The sequence below is a fragment of the Aotus nancymaae genome, unplaced genomic scaffold (genome assembly GCF_030222135.1).
Source record: "Aotus nancymaae isolate 86718 unplaced genomic scaffold, 86718_ANA_hifiasm-v0.15.2.pri h1tg000049l, whole genome shotgun sequence".
NCBI classification, from domain to species: domain Eukaryota; kingdom Metazoa; phylum Chordata; class Mammalia; order Primates; family Aotidae; genus Aotus; species Aotus nancymaae.
The window spans coordinates 2734218-2756745 of record NW_026988463.1 but is presented as its reverse complement, the minus strand read 5'-3'; the positions used below and the strand labels follow the sequence as shown (position 1 = coordinate 2756745).

At 56.4% G+C, this 22528-nt stretch overlaps 3 protein-coding genes across 3 annotated transcripts; 1 reads left to right on the top strand and 2 right to left on the bottom strand.

Moving 5' to 3' along the window:
• Positions 1-573: 573 nt before the first annotated feature.
• PRSS21 (serine protease 21) lies at positions 574-4888 on the bottom strand. Its single transcript, XM_064362741.1, has 6 exons — positions 4825-4888; positions 4711-4737; positions 4205-4370; positions 3191-3483; positions 1083-1237; positions 574-813 (listed from the first exon to the last, which is right to left on the bottom strand). Exons 1-6 carry the CDS (start codon positions 4886-4888, stop codon positions 574-576), a joined length of 945 nt encoding a protein of 314 aa, XP_064218811.1.
• Positions 4889-7112: 2224 nt separating this feature from the next.
• Positions 7113-12662, top strand: LOC105709687 (pancreatic adenocarcinoma up-regulated factor). The gene is made up of 5 exons (XM_064362354.1): positions 7113-7224; positions 10585-10779; positions 10865-10943; positions 11111-11210; positions 12193-12662. Exons 3-5 carry the CDS (start codon positions 10874-10876, stop codon positions 12533-12535), a joined length of 513 nt encoding a protein of 170 aa, XP_064218424.1. The 5' UTR covers positions 7113-7224; positions 10585-10779; positions 10865-10873; the 3' UTR covers positions 12536-12662.
• A 5470-nt stretch (positions 12663-18132) lies between these two features.
• Positions 18133-19798, bottom strand: LOC135269094 (pancreatic adenocarcinoma up-regulated factor-like). The gene is made up of 4 exons (XM_064362867.1): positions 19729-19798; positions 19486-19561; positions 19048-19057; positions 18133-18495 (listed from the first exon to the last, which is right to left on the bottom strand). Exons 1-4 carry the CDS (start codon positions 19796-19798, stop codon positions 18160-18162), a joined length of 492 nt encoding a protein of 163 aa, XP_064218937.1. The 3' UTR covers positions 18133-18159.
• Between the last annotated feature and the right edge of the window lie 2730 nt (positions 19799-22528).

The window sequence follows — 22528 nt, the reverse complement described above, 5'->3', positions numbered from 1 at the left end:
AGTGGTAACCTCCTTGTTTGTGCAAGCTCATTGGTGTTCCTTCCTTCCCTGCCTCGGTTTCCCCACTTTCTGCAGTCACCTCCCAGATAAACTACCTGCACCCACATCATGGTGCTAGGTCAGCCTTGGGGGTCCACGGTAAGATCAGGATGTCTGGCATTTCTGTGCTGGATCCTTGGTGGGTGAGGGGTGTCAGGATCATTTCGTCCAATGCACACACCCCCGCTCCTGGCACCCTGGAACTACTCCCGTTCCATTGCTGGGTATGATGTTCCTCTATAAATTCAGCTACTCAGGAGGGTGAGGCGGGAGGATCGAGACCAGCCTGGGCAATGCACAGTTCTCTTCCTGATTGAAATAACCAGATGGTTCTATTGTGCAGCACAGATGTGGATGTGAGCCGGGGGCATGGACAGGCTGGCTGCACAAGGGAGAATGAGCTGTCCATGAAGCCACTGCATTTGAGAAATGCTCTGCAAGGCGTCAACTCAAATGTGTTTATTATCAAACAAGACAGAAGAGAACCAGGGCCTGACTTAGCAGTGGCCCCAGCCTGCATGGGATCGGGTGGGCTCAGGCCGGCTGCAGGAGTGGGGGAGCCCAGAGAAGAGGGAGAAAGAGCAGCGGGCGGGAGGGGTCCGGCCGGGCCGTGCCACTCTGGGCCATCAGCTTCTGGATCCACCCGAAGTGCTGGCTGATATTGGTGTAGACACCGGGCCGATTGGGCCGACCACAGCCCACTCCCCAGCTCACAACTCCAACCTGATACCACATTCCATCCTTGTCACAGGCCAGTGGTCCACCTGAGTCACCCTGGGGAGCCGGAGGGGCATGGGGGGTGAGGTCAGCCTGGGGTGGATTGAGTGGGGCAGAGGAGAGGCTGAGAGTGGGAGGGACTGTGGGGCTGGGTGGGGCTGGATGAACGTCCTCCTCCTCCCCCCGGCCTCAGCCAAGCCTCCGTTTCTGGGTCTGCAGAGTGGGGCAACAGTCTCCACCTCCTGGGGTTAGCATGAGAGTCAAATAAGGCACAGGGACACGTTGCTTTCAGACCCCAGGCTGGGAATGGTGGCAGGAACACTCACGAAGCAGGAATCCTTCCCGCCTTGGGCATCGCCAGCACAAATCATGTCTCCAAAGATGTCCGTGCGGAAATCGGACTTTAGGAAGAGGTGGTTGCACATAGTGTTGTTTATGATGGCGACCTGCACTTCCTGGAGGGTGTAGGGATACGGCAGCTCTGTGGAGACGATGGGGGGAAGGACAGAGACAGCAACCTGAGGCCCCTCTGCGGGGGATGGAATAGGCTGCGGGGGTGGGCCCTGGGGCACACACAGCACCTGGCAGGTTCATCCTCATCAGCCCCAGCTCCAGCCCAGCCCCCAGCACAGCAGAGGCCCTCAGCATCTTCACAGAAGGCCCGGGGGATGGACAGGCTGTCAGAGCTCTCCCCAGCCCCACTTTCCCTATCTGTAGAATGGCGACAGTGGTCCTGCCTGCACCCATGGAAAGATTCCTTAGCCAAAAGGAGCAGGGGGAGGGGAGAAGGCAGCTGAGATGATGCTAAGATGAGCACCCAAGGCCAGACCCAGGGGCGGGGCGGGGGGTGGCGTCAGCCTGGCTGCAGCCCTGGCCTCAGTAGCAGCTGGGCACGTTAGGGCCTGGGCGCAAGCTTGTCATGGCGCTCTGAGGGCTCCCCTAGCATCCCTGGGAGGCAGCAGTCATCAGGACTCACTCCCAGATAAGGAGAGTCAGAGGGATATTGCCCCGCTGACCCCTGGCAAGGCGCTGGGGAAGTCTCAGCCTGACAGGAACCCACACCTATCCAGTTCCTGCCTCTGAGTCCCAGCCAGCACCTTGTCCTGCAGAGGATGACAAAGACATCAAGACCCAGCCTGCAGGCAGTGCTTCCCATTGGCGGAGCCTCTCGTAAGCCCTCAGGATTAACGACCTGGGAACTAGCCTGTGATGTGGAACTATTATTACGCAATTTCACAGGGGAGGAAACTGAGGCACCATGAGATGAACAGCTTTGCCCAAGGCCTCACAGCCAGCCCAGGGCAGAGCAAAGGCGCACACCAGGCAGAGGGCTCCAGAAATGCCTGCCCCCCACCTCCCATGCACTATGACTTGAGGCACAGCCTGGGGTTGGTGTGACTTGTCCACCCTGGGCCTGGGAGAGAGGGTGGCAGAGGCAGCCTGGCCATGCCCCTGGCTCACACCCACCCATCTTTGCAGCAGGGGCCCTTCTCGAGGAAGGGAAAGGACCCCTCGTCTAGAGGGAGGCAGCTCCAGTGCTGAGTTCTCTACTCCCACTTTCAACTGCCAGGGTGTGACTTGGGGACATCCCTTACCCTCTCTAAGGCAAGGGGCCCTGACTTCTCCATTTACTAGTTCTTGGCAATTTCCATAACCCTCTCAGTTTTCTCATCTGTAAAATGGGTATAAAAACGTTGCCAACTTCATTCCTAGGTGAGTTTCAGCAGGAAGAGAGGCCTCGTCTGGCTCACTGCTGGGTCCCCAAGCCTAGAACAGTGCCAGGCACACAGTGTGTGCTCAAGGAACCTCGTGTTATTGTTACTATTGTTGTGGGCCAGACCAGGGAGCAGAGAGAAGGGGATTCGTGATACAGGGAACATGCCCAGTCTGGGGCTGCCGGCCCTGGGGCTCCTCCAGATGCTGGGTCCGGTTATTTCAGGGCATGCATGTTGGGAGACATGCAGGTGCCCGGGCAGGCCCACCGGAGGACCCCCAGAGGGGTTTCCATGGGAGCTGCAGTTGAACATGGCTTGGAAGTTTCCAGGAGAGAGGAATGGGCTCAGTGCTCCAGGAGAGTTGACCAGAGCTAGGGTGGATGAAGGAGGCTTGGAGAGGCAGCCAGGGAGCCTGATGCCTGGGGCACTGGTGGGCACTGGAGGAGGTGAAAAGATCCAAGAACAAATCCAGGTCTGAGGTTTATGTCACCAAGCCCTCCAGAACCCCTCCACCACACGCAGGCCTGCGCCAAACTGGCCCCCACAGCCCCTGGAAGGGAGAGAAATGGGTGTTTGGTCCCTACCCTGGCAGATGAGGGGAGAATGTGAGCAGGAGGGGCGTAGGCTGCCCCCAGACCAAGCACAGGGCTGTTGTACCTATGAAGGGGAACAGGTGAACAAAGATAGCTCCTCCCTGACCCGCCTGTCCCCAGCCTCACTCTCGTCCTCTTGGATGTTTCCCCAGCCGGTCACCCAGCAGTCCGTCCGGTTCTCAAACTCAAATGTGGAGGCCAGGAGACAGATGGGCTGGATATGGTTAGTGTAGGTGACGGGCGTAGACAGCTTCACCAAGGCAATGTCATAGGGTGAATTCCCCAGGTATCGAGGGCTCAAATAGATATTTGACACTAAGTAACGGGTGTAGTAGGCCTGCAGGCTCCAGAAGGATGGCGCAGAAGTCAGCTGGCCAAACTGGACCGTCCACCCGGAGGAATCACCATGGTCACCATAGCTGATAGATGAAAAGAGAGTAGTCAGAGGCCCTGGATGGAGGCTGCTGCCTGAGCACACCTGGGGCCTAGCCCAGAAGGGGAGACTGGGGGGTTGCTACTACTTGCTCATCCTGGGCGCCATTAGCAAGTCCTTCTCATGGCCCAGGGTCCACTGGAGAAATGAAAGAGCCCAGAGAGGCCACACGCAAAGTCCTAGGACCTGCTCCTACAGCAAAAGGGTGGGGTCTTGTCACTTCCCAGAGCTGTCCCAAGGACACTTGCACTGAGCCAGGGGCCTCCAGGGGCACCCCCATGCAGCCCAAGGAGAAATGGGTGGATGCACCCGTGGCAATGCGACTTGGTGGGATGGAGTCCACACAGCTTCCCCAGGGAGCTGGCCTTGGCTCAGTGCCCCCACCTGCGCTGCACGTCCACCAGGAGCAGGGATGAGGGTGGGTTGGAAGGTGGTGAACTTTGGGTTGAAAAAAAAAGAGAGCATACCAAAAATAGCGTGGAAGTGTTCTGGAAGAACATTCTGGAAGAACCTGAACAGGGTTTCCTCCAGGGGAATCAAAGGGAGCTGGAGTTCCAGAGCCTGGGGCTCAGAACACCAGGTCGCATCCACGAACAACACTCACCCCCAACTGTGACATCAGAGCGTTGGTAACATTAGGTGGCACTCCCCACCCCCAACCCTGCTGCTGCCCGCCCCGCCCCCCCTCCGTTCGCACCCCGACTCACGAGTCAAAGCAGTGCGCCGCCGTGAGCGCCCAGCGGCGGCTGAGCAGGCTCGCTCCGCACACGTGGGAATCCCACAGGCGCAGGCTCCCCTGCCACGGCCAACGCCCGAGCTCGGCGTCGCCTCCACCCACGATGCGCGTCTGGATGATCCGTTGGCCGCATGGTCCTCAGATGGTCAGAGGAACTGCTGAGCTGCAGGAGGCCTCCCCCCAAGCCCAGCCTCTCCCTTTCTCTCCTTCAGCCCAGTCCGGGAAACCACGTTTTGCCCACCCAGGGTGCCCACCCAGGGTCCCCTCCGCGTGTGCAGAAGGAAGTAGATGACACGGGGACCCTCCCACGTGGTCCGTAGGGCCCGCACATCCCCCCCCAGCTCCCATTAGTTACTTTCGACACCAACAGAGTTCTCAATCCCGGGGGCGGGGGCCAGAGAGCAGTAGATGGGCCCCCCACCCCCATGCACCCTGGCCCAGCGGCCCTGACAAGCATCGCGGGTGCTGGGGGCCTACCTGACAACAGCTCCCCTTCCGGCGACTCTGTAGGAGACAAGAAGTGAGCTCCCCGCGGCCTCCAGCTCCCCACCGCCCCCCAACCCCGTCCCACCAGCCACGCCCCGAGCGCACCCGGCTTCCCGAGTCCCGCCCGCGCCAGCAGCAGCGCCAGCAGCAGCGCCCCTCGAGCGCCCATGGCCTCCTCTCCCGCGGCCTGGCGCCCCCTCTGCCTCCTCCCGCTTCGCGCCTGGGGCGCCCCCTGGGGGCGGGGCGGTGGGAGTTCTGCCCCCTCCCCTAGCTTCACCTGCCCTGGGCCCAAGGGCTGTTTAGGGACCCTCAGGCCTGGCAGCGCCCTGGCTTTCAGCTCCTAGGGGTGGATCCTCAACCATATTCGTAGATGTGGCCCAGACCTGCTGGACAACACAGTCCCTTTCTTGTCTGCAGCCCTGGGGTCCTGGCTGCCCGCTTGGTGCCCCCTGTCCTCCACCCATGACCTCCTCCAGCACCAAGGGCCTGGCCCTAAGCCAGGAATCCCTTTAAAGCCTGGAGGCCCCCGAGGGCCGGGTGGGGCCTGGCAGCATTGCCAGGACCTCCAGGTCCTTCACAGGACTTTCTTGGGAAAACAATGGTCCTGGGCCCCTTCCTCCCAGAACAGGGATGGCCAGTCCCCACCTGCCCAGGCAGTCCCCATACTCATCCAAAACGAATCTTTTTTTTCTTTTTCTTTTTTTTTTTTTTTTTTTGAGACGGAGTTTCGCTCTTGTTACCCAGGCTGGAGCGCAATGGCGCGATCTCGGCTCACCGCAATCTCCGCCTCCTGGGTTCAGGCAATTCTCCTGCCTCAGCCTCCTGAGTAGCTGGGATTACAGGCACGCGCCACCGTGCCCAGCTAATTTTTTGTATTAGTAGAGACGGGGTTTCACCATGTTGACCAGGATGGTCTCGATCTCTTGACCTCGTGATCCACCCGCCTCGGCCTCCCAAAGTGCTGGGATTACAGGCTTGAGCCACCGCGCCCGGCCCTTTTTCTTTTTTTTTAATTCAGACAGAGTTTCACTCTTGTTGCCCAGGCTAGGGAAACCAGAACCCGGGAATCCCACCTCCCTCAACTCGAAACGGGTATAGTTTATTCTATTTTCAACACTTGCACTTGTGGAATGCTAATTACATGAAAGACTGAGCAAAATGTGTGGTTAAGTGTCCTGGTCTTCCAATAAAATATTAGGTTTCTGTGGGGAAAGTGCAGACAAAATGCTTCGGCGGAGCATGGCACCAACGGGAACTCAGTGAGTGTGGCGGGCTGTGGGAGCTGTGGGTTTCCGGAGCTCAAGCCTGCGGTGCCTTCCCGGGGTTGTCCTCCCCAGCAGCAGCCGCTCAAGGGCAAGTCACATGCACAGCCCGGCCTCAGCCTGCTGGGGTCAGGGCAAAGACCCCTGGGCTTCTGATCCTGCCCCTCCCCCAGCCAACAGGACCTTCCCTCTGGTTTCTGAGCCCCAGGGAACCCCTGAGGCCCCTGGGAGAAGTCAGCTCCTGGCTTAGCTCAGAGTCTCAACCAGGCCAGGTCTACCTGGAGCTCCGACCAGGGACTCGGGTTCCTGCCTCCAGTGAGGCTAGGAGATTCCCTCAGAGGCCCAGCCTTGACCCCAGGCTGCAGAGGGTCCACCCACTGAGTGGGTGTAGATGGAGACCCTCCTGTCTGCTGTGGCTCATGCTGCAAAATCACAGAGGGGTCTGTGTCGGGGAGACCCCATAAGTGCAGAGGCAGGAGTCAGAAGCCTCAGCCTATTTCCATATAAATAATGAAGAAGGAAAATAACTAGAGATATAACCATAGTAGTTATTCACAGGTAATCTTAATTATTCATAGGTGATCTTAGTTATTCATACGTGATCTTAGTTCTTTTACTAATGCCTTTCAGGTCACAAAGTGTGAACCTGGGGTGACATTGTGAAAGGAATGACCCTAAGGCAAGACACTTTAAACCCTCTGTCACGCCAGTGTAAGGGCTGCTGGAGGGTGCCTCGGCTGTGCAGCGGGGCCAGAGCTGGGAAAGTGCCTGCTGTTTAGCCAGTTAGGGAAGGAGATGTCCAAGATGGCCAAGACGCCTCCTTCCTCGAGGGAGTTAGCAGAAAACTCCACTCCTCCAACCTCTTGCGGCAAGCCTGACGGCTGTCAGGGAAGCCCACAGACATCCAGGGGCTTAACAGTCTCTATGTGGTGCTGGGCTTCAGTGGTCACGTTCCAGGTCCGCTCTCATGTTCCGCTTCTGCACCTGGTTCCTTTTTTCTTAGAAGAGATAATCAGTAAAAGTAACACAAATCTTAATGTCTTTGTTCTTTCTTGACAAGTATGCAAAAGTGCTGACGAATTATGCTTCTTTTTTTTGAGACGGAGTTTCGCTCTTGTTACCTAGGCTGGAGTGCAATGGCACGATCTCGGCTCACCGCAACCTCCGCCTCCTGGGTTCAGGCAATTCTCCTGCCTCAGCCTCCTGAGTAGCTGGGATTACAGGCACGCGCCACCATGCCCAGGTAATTTTTTGTATTTTTAGTAGAGACGGGGTTTCACCATGTTGACCAGGATGGTCTCGATCTCTTGACCTCGTGATCCACCCGCCTCGGCCTCCCAGAGTGCTGGGATTACAGGCGTGAGCCACCGCGCCCGGCCCCGAATTATGCTTCTTACCTCATCTTGGCTACTAGAAAGCCTTGGGCCCCTACTATATGACACGTGATCTACTTGACCCTATCACCGACCACCAATGCCATGCACTACCTACCCTGCCCCCAGCTTTGTACTCAACAAAAGTCAGAGCGTCCATGCACTCGGGGCCACTGCTGGACTCTGCGCTTTGGTTGGCAGTGGACCCCTGGGCCCCAACTTTCAATCTCCATGTCTTCTGCCTTTTATTTCTACAGTTTCTTGTCTCCTCACCAGCAGAGAGGGGCTCAAAGGACCCTGTAGGGCTGGACCTTACAGGGGTCTTCCCAAGCCCCACACCTGGAGGGCAGGGAGGCCAGGGGCTTGTGGTCTTAACCCAACTCCTGACACGCACGGGCTAGTGGGCCCGGGGCCACCTCTGTGGGCAGGAGAAGGCCTCATTGTTCCCTTTCCTGGCAGAGTGAGGACTGGGGCGTGCCTGGGGCAGGAAATAAATGCTCAGTAAATCCCTCTCCTGGGGAGCTCTGATCCCGAGGGACAAAGGGCTGTGTTGAGTCTCCCTGAGGACGGGCTCAGGGCCAGCACTTGGGCCAGGGCAGATGGAGGGGGCAGGGGGTGCGGGGGTGGTCACTCCCACCAGGTGGGCTTCCTCCCCAGGTCGGGACACGCAGGTGAGGAGTGTCCTCATGAGCACACGGCCCCCGAGTGCAGGAGAGGCTGGGCGGGCATGTGTGTCTGGGGCACGTGTGTGCTTGCATCTCCAGTTGCACATGTGTGAGTGAGCGTGTGTGATCCCCGTGCTCGCGCCGTCTGAACAGCCCTCCAGTGGGTATTTGGGTGAGTCCCCGCACCCCTCCTGCCAGGCTTTTCCTCCAAGTCCCCCCAACCCCAGCTGCTGCTTCTGGAGTCCTGGCCTAGACGACTCACCTTCTGGGTGCCAAACCCTGCCAGCCTGGACTTAGAAACAAGGTCCCTGAACTGCCAGCAAACTTGGGAAGGCGCCCTCAGGCTAGGCTGGGTCGAGAACACAACCCGCTTTGTGCCGCCTCTGAGCTCCTGCCTCTGAGAGCTGTGCTGGCCAAGGACTTGGCCTCTTCCACCTCCACTTCCCTGGAAGAGGCTCCTCCTGAGCGGGGCTCCTCTGACCCTTCCCGGGCCTGGCCCCCGCTGTCCCCAAAAGTCAGAGGAGCCTTGGGGGGTGCAGAAGGGTGGCAGCAGAGGCGCAATTGGGGCCTCACCTTGACACACCAGTCCTTGGAAGCCCAGCCCTGATCAGCCCCTCCAGGGAGATAGTGCAGGTGCCAGAACAAGGGCCAGGTGCCAAGACTACTGTGCTGCTGTGCTTCCGCCCCATCAGGGCTGGGAGTCACGGGAGCCCCCTTCCTTACTCCGCCGTCCAGCACCACGGACAGGGCTTCGGTGGTTCTTTAGGAATAGGTATCCACCAGGGTGGGCGGACTTTTTGTGTGAGGGGCCAGATAGTACAGTTTTAGGTTCAGAGGCTGCAGATCTCAGTCACAGTCATGTTATGCTTCTGTGCAGGCATGAAGGCAGCCCCAGGCCACATGCCAGTGATCACCTGTGGCTGTGAGCCAATGATGCTTGACTTATGAACCGGGGGCATGGGGATTTCCAGAATGTTCATGGACCACAAGACACTGTTCTTCTGAATGTTTCCTAGCACTGTTGACATGTAGGAGGCTCTCTTTGCTTGTGGGCTGGGCAGAAACACGTGATGGTTGGCTGGGCCATAGTTGGCCACCCCTGGCGCAGGCACCGGCACCTGGTTCAAGTCATGAAAGACCCACCCCTCCCGTAGCCCCTGCCCACCCTTATCCCATTGAGACCAGTATCCCCATTCCTGGTGAGCCAGCACTTCCAGAGCCAGTCAGTGCATGCCTAAAGCCCTTCCCCCACGACTCCTACTGGGAAGCACTCAGGGTCCAGACACACTGGTCTCCCACCCCGCTTCCCTGAGGAATGCATCTGCAGCGGGAGCAGCATCTCCAGGTAGATTCCCCCTGTGACTTCTCAGCTTTGGCTCTTCCCAAAAATTAATGTTGTACGCTCTCCCCGGAGGCATAAAGTCTAAGGCTCAGGGCAATCGGCCCTGTGGGGAGGATCTCAGCTCCTCACAGCACTCTCAGCGGGAGGTTCTGTTGTTAACCACACAGAACAGAGACCCAGAGAGGCGAAGCAAGTGCCCGCAGTTCCCAGCCCTGCTCCATCAGGAAGCCGGGTTGGAACCCCGTCCGGCTCCAGGGTCCTGTGCTGGTGATCACCGCCCTGTGGCCTTTCCCAGCGGTCACGGGCCCTGCGGAGCTTCAGCCCCCATACACACACAAGAGGTGTCCTGAGGACATGTGTGGAACTCCACTTGAGCTGCAGTCTGTCCCCTGGTGCCTGCCTCACTTGGGCATCTGATGGCCTTTATCTCTTCTCCCCTACTCTTGTCTGACACCCCACCTCTCCTGCAGACCCCAGTTCCTTCCCCATGGGGTGGCCCTGGGTCCTTCAGGATCCTTGGGATGAGACGTCTCCAAACATGAGCCCTTCTCAGGTGGCATCTGAGGGTGATGGTGGTCTGCACACAGCATCTGCCTGCTCAGGCCTCCCAACCAGGACGGACTGAGGGGGAAAGGAGTGAGACAGACAATCAGCAGCGCCCTGGGAACAAGACCCAGAGAAGCGCCAGTTCCCGCCCAGATGCAGACAAACACCTCAGAAGGACGGGTCTGCACGGTCACCCTCCCCAGGCCCTCTGCCTCCTGTCGTGGCCGGGACTGCACCTTTTGTGGCCTTCCCTCACGTGGCCTGTGAGCCCCTGAACAGCGGTTCATCCCCAGGCAGCCCCCAAAGGCCGCACCTGGAGGGCCAGCGTCTGGCACGCCTGTTGCACGGGGCACAAAGGGCTGGGTGGTCCACTTGGGCTCTCTCAGGGCCCACGATGAGCTCGGCCTGGGTCCCGGGAACCCTGCCAGGCACCAGGTGCTGCCTGAGCCTGAAGAAGGCCCCAACTGCAGGTCACCCATGGCGGGAGTGGGCCCCATGGAGCTTCTGTAGACCCTTGACCCGCCACGGTTGGGTAGAAGCTGTCAGCCTGAGCTGGAGAAGGCTCTGAGCCAGCGTCTCCCCACCTCTGCCGTCCAGTGCTGCTGCCAGTGCTGACTGGAGACAGCCCAGAGGTGACCATGAAATGCCTGTCACTGTCCCCAGCCCTGTTTGTGTAGGATGCAGAGCCAAGACAGCAAATGCCACACGTCCGGGAGCCGTCCCCCAGGAAGAGCCCCACCACCAGCTCCTTCCTGTCCCCATGGTGTCCCCTCACTCCTTCCTTCTGGATGGGGGCCAGAGGGCACAGGAGGGTATAAAGACCTGGAGGGCGCCAGGCACAAGCAGACGCCAGCAAAGACTCTCCCGGCCAGGTAAGGTGCTGGGCTCCCTGGTGGGGCCCGGTGAGGTCACGCTGGCCCTTGCTTTGGAGTCAGGAGCCCTCTCATCTTCCCACAGATCCCTGGGATGCGCCAGCCAGAGGCCATGCTGCTGCTGCTCACCCTCGCCCTCCTGGGGGGCCCCACCTGGGCAGGGAGTAAGTCGGCAGGGTCTGCGCCCAATCTCCCCTGCCTCCCTCCAGACTAACTCCGGTCACACAACCATCCTGTTCTGGCTAGAGGGGCGGGTCCCCTGTTCTGGCAGAGGTCGCCCCCATATCACGGCGTGGGGATTTTCTCCCCCTCGGTTCTCTCTTCCCTGCAGAGATGTATGGCCCTGGAGGAGGGAAGTATTTCAGCACCACGGAAGACTATGAGCATGAAATCACAGGGCTGCGGGTGTCTTTGGCTCTTTTGGTGAAAAGGTGAGTAGGGCCGTGGTCATGGGCCCCACGCCATGTCCCAGCCCGTCCCACAGTTTCAGGAACTCAGGGCAGGGGTGGGCGCCTGTAGGCACTTTTCCCACTTCCTGCCCGGCTCCTGCCGATGCTTCCCAGCTTGAGCAGAGGTCAGATGACCATCCCCCTACCTTCTCCCTTCAACCCAAACTCAACTCAACCAAAAATGGCCTCTCCATCCCCACACCTGATAGGAAGGTCAGGGGAAAGTCTGTTCACTTACTGTCAGAGAAGACAGGAGGTGAGGGTCACAGTGGACCACCGACTGAACGTGAGTCATAGAAGTGTTAGAGGCAGAAATCCAGGGCCATTTCCCTAACATCAAGGTGTCTCTGCTCAAGGTCTGGGATGGATTTCTGCCTTGCACTTAGGAGTTCTGGGGTCCCAGAGGAGGGAATGGAGAAAGAAGCCCAAGAGCAGAGGAGACAGCGTGTGGGCAGGGCGAGCCGGAGGGCTGCATCCTGGGAGGGCACCAGGGTGAGGGAGGGACGCAGATGAGCCCCCTGGGGAAAGCGCTGCTGAGTGTGGGAAGTCACCTGCCCCTCGGCCGGTAAGCTGCTCTGCTCAGAGTGACTCAGCCTCCTTGGGTTCCGGCTCAGCCAGAGGCAGCTCCTGTGTGGGCCACCAGGACAGCAGCCAGTGCCTTCTGGGATCACGGGGACCCAGGCGCTGCACGGAGCTCTCCTCGTCACCACATCGGTGACTTCTCCCAACAATCACATCAACTTTGCAGATGGGGAAACTGAGCCCAGAGAGGCTGGGTAACCAGTTCAAGATTACAGAGCTGGAAAGTGGTAGAACCAGGGTTGGTGACCAGTGAGTCTGTGTCAGGGACCAAACTCTGATGGTGCTGGTCTCTGCATCCCAGGAAGGAGGGTGGGGGCGCTGAGGACCTGGATGTGCTGGGCCATCCCAGATCTGAACATCCAAAGCTTTGCCTCTCTCCCAGTGTCCAGGTGAGACTTGGAGACTCCTGGGATGTTAAACAGGGCGCCTCAGGTGGGCAGACCCAGGAAGTCATCCTGCAGCAAGGGGAATACATCATAAACGTCGTTGGCGCCTTCAAAGTTTTCCTGCAGGGTCTGGCCCTGTGCACCAACAAAGACCGCTGTTTCTATTTTGGGAATCTTGATGGGAATTTCTTCTCTGCCTACCCCAGCCAAGAGGGGCAGGTGCTGGTGGGCATCTATGGCGAGTATGGACTCCTCGGTATCAAGAGCATTGGGTTTGAATGGAACTATCCACTAGAGGAGCCGACCACTGAGCCACCAGTTACTCCCACATGTGGATGAAAGGCGCCCATGGGTCACTAGGATGGGGTACAGGGCCATCTGGGTGGTGGTGGCTGATGGTACTGGAGTAACTGAGCCAGGACGCTGAATCTGAATCCACCAATAAATAAAGCTTCTGCAGAATCAATGCATCCAAGTTTGGTCCTTGGATCTGGGGTACAGCCAGAGCCTCCCCTGCTCCTTGGGGACAAAGACCCCAGTGCTGGAGCCCAGTAAGCGGAGATGAAGGGTAGGACAGAGGGGACTCTGCCGAGGACAGAAAGAGAACAGCGCCACCCCCTCAGCGATGCTGTGGGACCTTGTATCAGTCCCACAATCTTTGAGGAGTCAGACTTCAAGGCCACCACTCCCCACTGTCCCTCACCCCAGACCCATCCAGCGGGCCTCTGCTGGTCACTCAGTCCCAGGCTTCTCCGAGTGTTCAAGGAGCCTCAGGAAAGACACCCACTCATCCATTCATTCAGCGAACATTTGCCAAGGCCTTGTCCTCACCAGCCTCCCCTGGCACTGGGGGCATAAAGAAAAGGCCAAGTTTCCAGCTGAGGGCAGATGCCCTGTGCATGGTAGGGGATTGTGCAGAGGCAGATAGTGGCGGTGCAGAGGCAGATAGTTGCAGTTCAGTTTGCCATCCGCATAGATGGGGACACATGCAGGTCATGGTGCGTGGGCACCTCCCCAAGGGTGAGGTGAAGGGGATGTGCTTCAGGGAAGTCTTCCTGGAGGAGGCAATGTCTGAGCTAAGTCTTAAAGGATGAGGGAGAATTAGCCAAGTGGAGACAAGGGGAGGAGGGCTTAAAAGGTTGAGGGCTCAGCATGAGCAAAGGCAGGAGATGCAGATGGCTGGGGACAGCAGGCCTCACACTGCGGTAATTTGTCACAGCAGAAACAGGAAATCAGTACAGGACCTGGACCCAGCCCATTCTTCATGTCCCCTTCCCAAGTCTCCAAGCCCCAGGGGCCTCCAGGGACATTCTTCATGTCCCCTTCCCAAGATCAAAGCCCCAGGGGCCTCCAGGGACAGGGTTTTCAGCGCTTTGGGACCATGATCCACAGAGAGGAATTGATCCTACTGAGACACAAGAAGCAACACGTGTAATGGAACAGCCAAACGCCCAGTGATCATCTAATGCAGCAGCCAAACACCCGGTGATCATCTAATGCAGCAGCCAAACACTCGTGATTATTTAATGCAACAGCCAAACACTCAGTGATTATCTAATGCTACAGCCAAACACCTGGTGATCATCTAATGCAGCAGCCAAACACTCGTGATTATTTAATGCAACAGCCAAACACTCAGTGATTATCTAATGCTACAGCCAAACACTCAGTGATCAGGGGAAGGGTCAGGTCCTATTCCAGGGGCTCCACCCAAAGTCTCCACCCACAACAATGGAAGGACAGGACTTCAATTATCCTCATTTGCAAAATGAAGAAACTGAGGCACTGAGGGCAAAGTGACTTGTCCTACACAGCAGTTAGAGGCAGAGTTGGAGGTTCGCCTTGAGGTGCAAAGTCTGGCCCCTGAACCCCAGACCTAGGCAAAGATTTCACAACCCAGCTTCATCTTTCTGCATGAGATGCACACTGACATTTTTTTCTCTTCTCTACTTTTATTTTTATTTAATTTTAAATGCTGGTTGAGAGCCACTTCTTAACCTGGGATCTGTGGACAAAAATCAGAAATCAAAAAAGCAGAGAATCCATGAACTGGGATGGAGGGAACATTTACATCTTTATTTTTCTTATCCTTGACTGAAAATTTTATGTTTGCCTCAGGTATGAATGTGACCTCATATGCAACGCCCATGAAATGACCACATCAATTACTGTGGTCACAGACACCTTGAAACTTACACCCTTCACCACTTCAAAATTGCAACAATCAGATTTGCCATTCAGCATGTTGGTAATCAAAGCCCAGGCATAGAACACATTTAAGAAAATATTTTAACAAGCGTATCTGTAGTTGCTTTGCAGAAGAAACCTCTTTCCTTTCTGCAAGAGAAATGAGAAGTCCATGGGGTCAGCTGGGGGCCTCCCTCGGACCAGCCCAGCAGTTCCATTAGTTACTGTTTACTTCTCAAAGGTCTTTTTTGTTCATTTCGTTTTTCTCTTCTGAGCAAGTTAAGCCTGGAGATCAAAGTTCTATTTAATTCTTTTAAAATTTGTGTTTTAGTAAGGTTCTTTCACTTGTGTTTATTGTTTCTTTTATTTATTTGTTTATTTTATCTTTTTCTGCCCAGGCTGGAATGCACTGGTGCGATCATGGCTCACTGTAACCGTGACCTCCTGGGCTCAGGCGATCCTCCCACCTCGGCCTCCTGAGTCGCTGAGACTACAGGTACATGCCACCATTCCCGGGTTGGTTGGTTGGTTGGTTTGTTGGTAGAAACAGGGTCTTGCTATGTGGCCCAGGCTTGCTATGTTTTTATTTACTAAATTTTAGTGACCCTAACTCAAGATACTTGGGGCACTTTGAGAGAAGGATAGGTCCCAAGAGGCAGAAGCTGGCATGGCAGTCAGGATCGGGCCTGTCAGAAAAGTCTGGCCCTCCTTGGACAGAGCAGAGGACCAGTAGGGGAGACAGAACTGCAGCTATCCAATCAGGGGAAGTCAGGGAAGGTCTTTTCAGCACCTGCTCACATAAGCAGATTTCTGTCACTTGCCACCGAGGGGCCCTAAGGAAGCCAGCACGACCCTGGGGAGGAGCCTTCCTTCAGAAGTTTCTCTCTGAACCTCACACACCTTTTCTCCAGCCTCAAGAAGCATTTCCACCCCATCTACCCAGGCCTGTACCCCTTCAGGCCCCATGTGGGGATGCCTAGGTCAGGCCAGGGGAACTGAGATGGGAACAGTATCGGGTAAAGGTGGGGAGGGGAGGATGGGGTGGCTCCAGTGTTGGGGTGAGCCCCAAGGGTCTGAAGCTCAGCCTGTTCCCATATAAATATCGATTTAGAAAAGAATTAGAAATGTAGGCACATAGTTATTCCTTTATATAATCATATATAATCTTATAGTTACTTATTTTTTTTTTTTTTTGTTTTGAGACAGAGTTTCGCTCTTGATACCCAGGCTGGAGTGCAATGGCGCGATCTCGGCTCACCGCAACCTCCGCCTCCCGGGTTCAGGCAATTCTCCTGCCTCAGCCTCCTGAGTAGCTGGGATTACAGGTACGCGCCACCGTGCCCAGCTAATTTTTTGTATTAGTAGAGACGGAGTTTCACCATGTTGACCAGGATGGTCTCGATCTCTTGACCTTGTGATCCACCCGCCTCAGCCTCCCAAAGTGCTGGGATTACAGGCTTGAGCCACCGCGCCCGGCCAAGTTACTTATAATCCTAAAGATATATACTCAATATAACCTTTAATTTTACTAATGACTATCGGGTTATGAAGCTTGTAACTGAGGTGACATCGTGAACAAAGTGACCCTAAGGCAAGATGCTCTAAGCCCTCTGTGACGCCCGCATAAGGGCTGCTGGAGGGCGCCCCGGCTGTGCGGCAGCGCCAGCGCTGGGAAAGCCCCGCTGTTTAGCCAGCTAGGGAAGATGTCCAGAATGGCCGAGACGCCTCCTTCCTGGGGGAGTTTGGAGAACACTCCGCTCCCCCAGCTCTTGCGGCAGGCCCGGCTGCTGTCAGGGAGGCCCGCAGACATCCGGGGCTTAAGTGTCTCTATGTGATGCTGGGCTTCGGCGGTCACGTTCCATGTCCACTCTCACACCCCGCTTCTGCACCTGGCCCCTCTTTTTCTCGGAAGGTAAGAACTAATGTCCTTGACATTTCTAACAAATATGCAAAGAGCGCTGACGCATTAGGTTTTCTCCTCACCTCAGCTACTTGAAAGTCCTGGGCCCCTGTCTCCAAGACACGTGATTTACCTGACCCTACCAAAGACCACCATTACCTCGCCCTACCTTCCCTGCCCGCTGCTTTGTACTCCATAAAAGTCAGAGTGTCCAGGCACTCGGGGCTACTGCAGGGCTCCGCTATTTGGTTGGCAGTGGACCCCCGAGCCAAAACTCTCTTTTCTCTTTCTCTGTCTCTGTCTCCCTTATTTCTACAGTTTGTCATCTCCGCACCAGCAGGGAGGGGCTCACAGAACCCTGTAGGGCTGGACCCTATACGGGTTCAGGGGCCAGACTGCAGCTTGGCCACCTCAAGGCAAACCTCAAACCCTACCTCTAACTGCTGTGTAGGACAAGTCACTTTGCCCTCAGTGCCTCAGTTTCTTCATTTTGCAAATGAGGATAATTGAAGTCCTGTCCTTCCATTGTTGTGGGTGGAGACTTTGGGTGGGGCCCCTGGAACAGGACCTAACCCTTCCGCTGATCACTGAGTGTTTGGCTATAGCATTAGATAATCACTGAGTGTTTGGCTGTAGCATTAGATAATCACTGAGTGTTTGGCTATAGCATTAGATAATCACTGAGTGTTTGGCTGTTGCATTAGATGGTCACCGGGTGTTTAGCTGTTGCATTAGATGATCACTGGGTGTTTGGCTGCTGCATTAGATGATCACTGGGTGTTTGGCTGTTCCATTACACGTGTTGCTTCTTGTATCTCAGTAGGATCAATTAATCTCTGTGGATCATGGTCCCAAAGGGCTGAAAACCCTGTCCCTGGAGGCCCTTGGGGCTCTGATCTTGACAAGTGCCAATGTGGGCTTGGAGACTTGGGAAGGGGACATGAAGAATGGGCTGGGTCCAGAGCCTGTACTGATTTCCTGTTTCTGCTGTGACAAATTACCGCAGTGTGAGGCCTGCTGTCCCCAGCCATCTGCATCTCCTGCCTTTGCTCATGCTGAGCCCTCAACCTTTTACACGCTCCTCCCCTTGTCTCCACTTGGCTAATTCTCCCTCATCCTTTAAGACTTAGCTCAGACATTGCCTCCTCCAGGAAGACTTCCCTGAAGCACATCCCCCTCACCTCACCCTTGGGGAGGTGCCCACGCACCATGACCTGCATGTGTCCCCATCTATGCGAATGGCAAACTGAACTGCCACTATCTGCCTCTGCACCATCCCCTACCACGCACAGGGCATCTGCCCTCAGCTGGAAACTTGGCCTTTTCTTTATGCTCCCAGTGCCAGGGGAGGCTGGTGAGGACAAGGCCTTGGCAAATGTTTGCTGAGTGAATGGATGAGTGGGTGTCTTTCCTGAGGCTCCTTGAACACTCGGAGAAGCCCGGGACTGAGTGGCCAGCAGAGGCCCGCTGGATGGGTCTGGGGTGAGGGACAGTGGGGAGTGGTGGCCTTGAAGTCTGACTCTTCAAAGATTGTGGGACTGACACAAGGTCCCACAGCATCGCTGAGGGGGTGGCGCTGTTCTCTTTCTGTCCTCGGCAGAGTCCCCTCTGTCCTACCCTTCATCTCCGCTTACTGGGCTCCAGCACTGGGGTCTTTGTCCCCAAGGAGCAGGGGAGGCTTTGGCTGTAGCCCAGATCCAAGGACCAAACTTGGATGCATTGATTCTGCAGAAGCTTTATTTATTGGTGGATTCAGATTCAGCGTCCTGGCTCAGTTACTCCAGTACCATCAGCCACCACCACCCAGATGGCCTCAGCTTGGGTGGCCACATAATTCAACCTAGTGACCCATGGGCGCCTTTGATGGTCATTTGAGTCAATCAGTGGTCGGTGACTCTAGTGGATAGTTCCATTCAAACCCAATGCTCTTGATACCGAGGAGTCCGTACTCGCCATAGATGCCCACCAGCACCTGCCCCTCTTGGCTGGGGTAGGCAGAGAAGAAATTCCCGTCAAGATTCCCAAAATAGAAACAGCGGCCTTTGTTGGTGCACAGGGCCAGACCCTGGAGGAAAACTTTGAAGGCGCCAACGACGTTTATGATGTATTCCCCTTGCTGCAGGATGACTTCCTGGGTCTGCCCACCTGAGGCGCCCTGTTTAACATCCCAGGAGTCTCCAAGTCTCACCTGGACACTGGGAGAGAGGCAAAGCTTTGGATGTTCAGATCTGGGATGGCCCAGCACATCCAGGTCCTCAGCGCCCCCACCCTCCTTCCTGGGATGCAGAGACCAGCACCATCAGAGTTTGGGTCCCTGACACAGACTCACTGGTCACCAACCCTGGTTCTACCACTTTCCAGCTCTGTAATCTTGAACTGGTTACCCAGCCTCTCTGGGCTCAGTTTCCCCATCTGCAAAGTGGATGTGATTGTTGGGAGAAGTCACCGATGTGGTGACGAGGAGAGCTCCGTGCAGCGCCTGGGTCCCCGTGATCCCAGAAGGCACTGGCTGCTGTCCTGGTGGCCCACACAGGAGCTGCCTCTGGCTGAGCCGGAACCCAAGGAGGCTGAGTCACTCTGAGCAGAGCAGCTTACCGGCCGAGGGGCAGGTGACTTCCCACACCCAGCAGCGCTTTCCCCAGGGGGCTCATCTGCGTCCCTCCCTCACCCTGGTGCCCTCCCAGGATGCAGCTCTCCGGCTCGCCCTGCCCACACGCTGTCTCCTCTGCTCTTGGGCTTCTTTCTCCATGTCCTCCTCCGGGACCCCAGAACTCCTAAGTGCAAGGCAGAAATCCATCCCAGACCTTGAGCAGAGACACCTTGATGTTAGGGAAATGGCCCTGGATTTCTGCCTCTAACACTTCTGTGACTCACGTTCAGTCGGTGGTCCACTGTGACCCTCACCTCCTGTCTTCTCTGACAGTAAGTGAACAGACTTTCCCCTGACCTTCCTATCAGGTGTGGGGATGGAGAGGCCATTTTTGGTTGAGTTGAGTTTGGGTTGAAGGGAGAAGGTAGGGGGATGGTCATCTGACCTCTGCTCAAGCCGGGAAGCATCGGCAGGAGCCGGGCAGGAAGTGGGAAAAGTGCCTACAGGCGCCCACCCCTGCCCTGAGTTCCTGAAACTGTGGGACGGGCTGGGACATGGCGTGGGGCCCATGACCACGGCCCTACTCACCTTTTCACCGTAGGAGCCGAAGACACCCGCAGCCCTGTGATTTCATGCTCATAGTCTTCCGTGGTGCTGAAATACTTCCCTCCTCCAGGGCCATACATCTCTGCAGGGAAGAGAGAACCGAGGGGGAGAAAATCCCCACGCCGTGATTTGGGGGCGACCTCTGCCAGAACAGGGGACCCGCCCCTCTAGCCAGAACAGGATGGTTGTGTGACCGGAGTTAGTCTGGAGGGAGGCAGGGGAGATTGGGCGCAGACCCTGCCGACTTACTCCCTGCCCAGGTGGGGCCCCCCAGGAGGGCGAGGGTGAGCAGCAGCAGCATGGCCTCTGGCTGGCACATCCCAGGGATCTGTGGGAAGATGAGAGGGCTCCTGACTCCAAAGCAAGGGCCAGCGTGACCTCACCGGGCCCCACCAGGGAGCCCAGCACCTTACCTGGCCGGGAGAGTCTTCGCCAGCGTCTGCTTGTGCCTGGGTCCCTCCTGGTCGCCTTTATACCCTCCTGTGCCCTCTGGCCCCCATCCAGAAAGGAGAAATGAAGGGACACCTGGGGACAAGAAGGAGCTGGTGGTGGGGCTCTTCCTGGGGAACGACTCCCGGATGTGTGGTATTTGCTGTCTTGGCTCTGCAGTCTACACAAACAGGGCTGGGGACAGTGACAGGCTTTTCACAGTCACCTCTGGGCTGTCTCCAGTTAGCACTGGCAGCAGCACTGGACGGCACAGGTGGGGAGACGCTGGCTCAGAGCCTTCTCCAGCTCAGGCTGACAGCTTCCACTTGAGGTTGGCGAGTAAAGGGTCCACAGAAGCTCCTTGGGGCCTACTTCCGCCATGGGTGACCTTGAACTGGGGCTTTCTTCAGGCTCAGGCATTGCCTGGTGCCTGGCAACATTCCTAGGACCCAGGCTGAGCTCACTTCGGGCCCTGAGGGAGCCCAAGTGGACCACCCAGCCCTTTGTGCCCTGTGCAACAGGCGCGCCAGACGCTGGGCCTCCAGGTGTGGCCCTTGGAGGCTGCCTGTGTCTCTCCTCTGTGCCACATCTGGGTGGAGCGGGGATGAGCCCGTGTTCAGGGGCTCACAGCCCATGGGAGGGAAGGACACGAAAGGTGCAGTCCCGGCCAGGACAGGAAGCACAGGGCCCAGGGAGGGCAACCCTGCAGACCCGTCCTTTCAGGCGGTTGGCCCTCTGGGTGGGAACTGGCGCTGAGGTTTAGGGTGAGATAATTCTTTGTTAGAGAGGAGGGTGGGGGCTGTCCTGTGCCTTGCAGGACATGTGGCAGCATCCCTGGTGTCCACCACCAGAGGCCAGGAATACTGCCCATGTCACAACCAAAACTGTCTCCAGACAGGGCCCAATGCTCCCCAGTGCTGCCTGCCATGCCTGGGAGAAGTCCCCAGTCCCCAGGGCCCTGCCGCATTCAGCCCTGGCTTATGGCACAGTGGGCCTGCGTGTGGAAAATGATGGGGGTCCAGAGAGGCCTCCTGCAGGCTCCCTCCCCTGCTCCCCTTTCTCTCAACACAGACCTACTGCAGAGATGCAGGCCCCTCCTTTTGCATTGGGGCAAAGAGCAGGGGAGAGTCAGGGGACCTGCGTCCTCGTGGGGATCACGGCCTCATGAAGGGGTGAGGGGGACTTGGGATTCCTGAGCTCGTTCCTCACCGCTTCTCCACTGAGGATTTCAAACCATGGGACACCTTACACTAAAATTAAGTCCAGATGGAGTAAAGACTTAAACATAAGACCTAACACCATAAAAACCCTAGAAGAAAATCTAGGCAAAACCATTCAGGGCATAGGCATAGGCAAGGACTTCATGACCAAAACTCCAAAAGCACTGGCAACAAAAGCCAAAATAGACAAATGGGACCTAATCAAACTCCACAGCTTCTGCACAGCAAAAGAAACAGTCATTAGAGTGAACCGGCAACCAACAGAATGGGAAAAAATTTTTGCAATCTACCCATCTGACAAAGGGCTGATATCCAAAATCTACAAAGAACTAAAACAGATTTACAAGAAGAAAACCAGCCCATTCAAAAGCGGGCAAAGGATATGAACAGACAGTTTTCAAAATAAGACATATATGCGGCCAAAAAGTATATGAAAAAATGCCCATCATCACTGGTCATTAGAGAAATGCAAATCAAAACCACACTGAGATACCATCTAACGCCAGTTAGAATGGTGATCATTAAAAAATCTGGAGACAACAGATGCTGGAGAGGATGTGGAGAAATAGGAACACTTTTACACTGTTGGTGGAGTGTAAACTAGTTCAACCATTGTGGAAGACAGTGTGGCGATTCCTCAAGGACCTAGAAACAGAAATTCCATTTGATCCAGCAATCTCATTACTGGGTATATATCCAAAGGATTATAAATTGTTCTATTATGAAGACACATGCACATGTATGTTCATTGTGGCACTATTTACAATAGCAAAGACCTGGAACCAACCCAAATGCCCATCGACGTGTGGTATTTGCTGTCTTGGCTCTGCAGGCTTTACAAGCAGGGCTGGGCACAGTGACAGGCATTTCACGGTCACCTCTGGGCTGTCTCCAGTCGGCACTGGCACCAGTGCTGGACGGCAGAGGTGGGGAGACGCTGGCCCAGAGCCTTCTCCAGCTCAGCCTGACAGCTTCCACCTGAGGGTGGCAGGTCAAGGGTCTACAGAAGCTCCATGGGGCCCACTCCCGCCATGGGTGACCTGGAGTTGGGGCCTTCTTCAGGCTCAGGCAGCGCCTGGTGCCTGGCAGGGTTCCCGGGACCCAGGCCGAGCTCACCACGGGCCCTGAGAGAGCCCAAGAGCCCTGAGCTGTGGTGGCTGATGGTACTGGAGTAACTGAGTCAGGACGCTGAATCTGAATCCACCAATAAATAAAGCTTCTGCAGAATCAATGCGTCCAGGTTTGGTCCTTGGATCTGGGGTAGAACCAGAGCCTCCCCTGCTCCTTGGGGACAAAGGCCCCAGTGCTGGAGCCCAGTGAGCGGAGATGAAGGGTAGGGCAGAGGTGACTCTGCCGAGGACAGAGGCTCCCTGAGGCTCCTTGAACACTGAGAGAAGCCC